The sequence below is a fragment of the Myotis davidii genome, unplaced genomic scaffold (genome assembly GCF_000327345.1).
Source record: "Myotis davidii unplaced genomic scaffold, ASM32734v1 scaffold734, whole genome shotgun sequence".
NCBI classification, from domain to species: Eukaryota; Metazoa; Chordata; class Mammalia; order Chiroptera; family Vespertilionidae; genus Myotis; species Myotis davidii.
The window spans coordinates 250,333-251,325 of NW_006286300.1; the positions used below are offsets into that span (position 1 = coordinate 250,333).

Sequence of the window (993 nt, forward strand, 5' to 3'; positions counted from 1 at the left end):
GCTCAGAGGCCAGCAAGGCAGGCGGGGAACGTTGGAGTCCTCCGTCACTGAAGCAAGCAAGCCTCATGTTAGTTTCAAGCTGCCTGGCTGCCGGCTGCCATCTGGGCTGGCAGTTAATTTGCATATCTCGCTGATTAGCCAATGGGAAGGGTAGCGGTCGTACGCCAATTACCATGTTTCTCTTTTATTAGACAGGATCATTCCAAATACCAAGCTCAGGGGCTGGCATGCTGTGTGTTTAATAAACACTTCCTGAATAAGTGATCTTAATTCTGACTCTTACCTCAAGATGCAAGAGAAAATGTATTGCTCCACTAGTCTCCATATCATCACTGTCTTGCCTGGGAAATTGTCTTAAATGGCAGGCTCAAACATCCAATATTTGAAAGATAATAGCTCATTAATATATCAAGCGCCCAGTCACCAGTGACTGACACTATACTTCCCGTCCAGAAGACAAAACAGGCTGGGCGCTTAACGTGTTAATTACCAAAAAAAGAACTGAACAAAATTATGAATATTTCCTTCCATAGGAGTGAAAGAGTTTTAATAAATTCATTAGTAGTACAAGCTCACAAATTCCTAATGGTGCATAAACACATGAAGCCTCAGTCAGGCCTCATGGATGTAGAGAAGAGAATAATTCAACAAACTATGAAGATCAACTAGTACATTTAAGACATACTGATACTATCTATTCTTTCAGATCTGAAAAGGCTATTAGAATGGACTAATATCAGGTTTATATGTAGAAAAAATCAACAGAAACATCACCTAAGACAGTAATATATTACAAGGTGGAATCTAAATTTTAGTAGTATCCCTATAATAATCCTTATAATAATGTCACTAATTGTTACTGATGAAGAGCCTCCACACCTACAAAGAGGGTAGTGTGGTACAGAGTTAAGAATACATCTCTACCCTAAAGGCATATGCAATATGAAATTTACTGACCTTTACCCCATATTTTACTTTCCCTGCTGCTCAGGT

General features: G+C 39.4%; 1 protein-coding gene across 1 annotated transcript in view; it reads right to left on the reverse strand.

Moving 5' to 3' along the window:
- MYO9A (myosin IXA) overlaps positions 1-993 on the reverse strand; it is a 349,884-nt gene that overhangs the window by 201,386 nt on the left and 147,505 nt on the right. Inside the window, exon 12 of the mRNA XM_015560068.1 lies at positions 958-983. Coding sequence (XP_015415554.1) covers positions 958-983 — 26 coding nt within the window. The remainder of the gene's footprint in view (positions 1-957; positions 984-993) is intronic.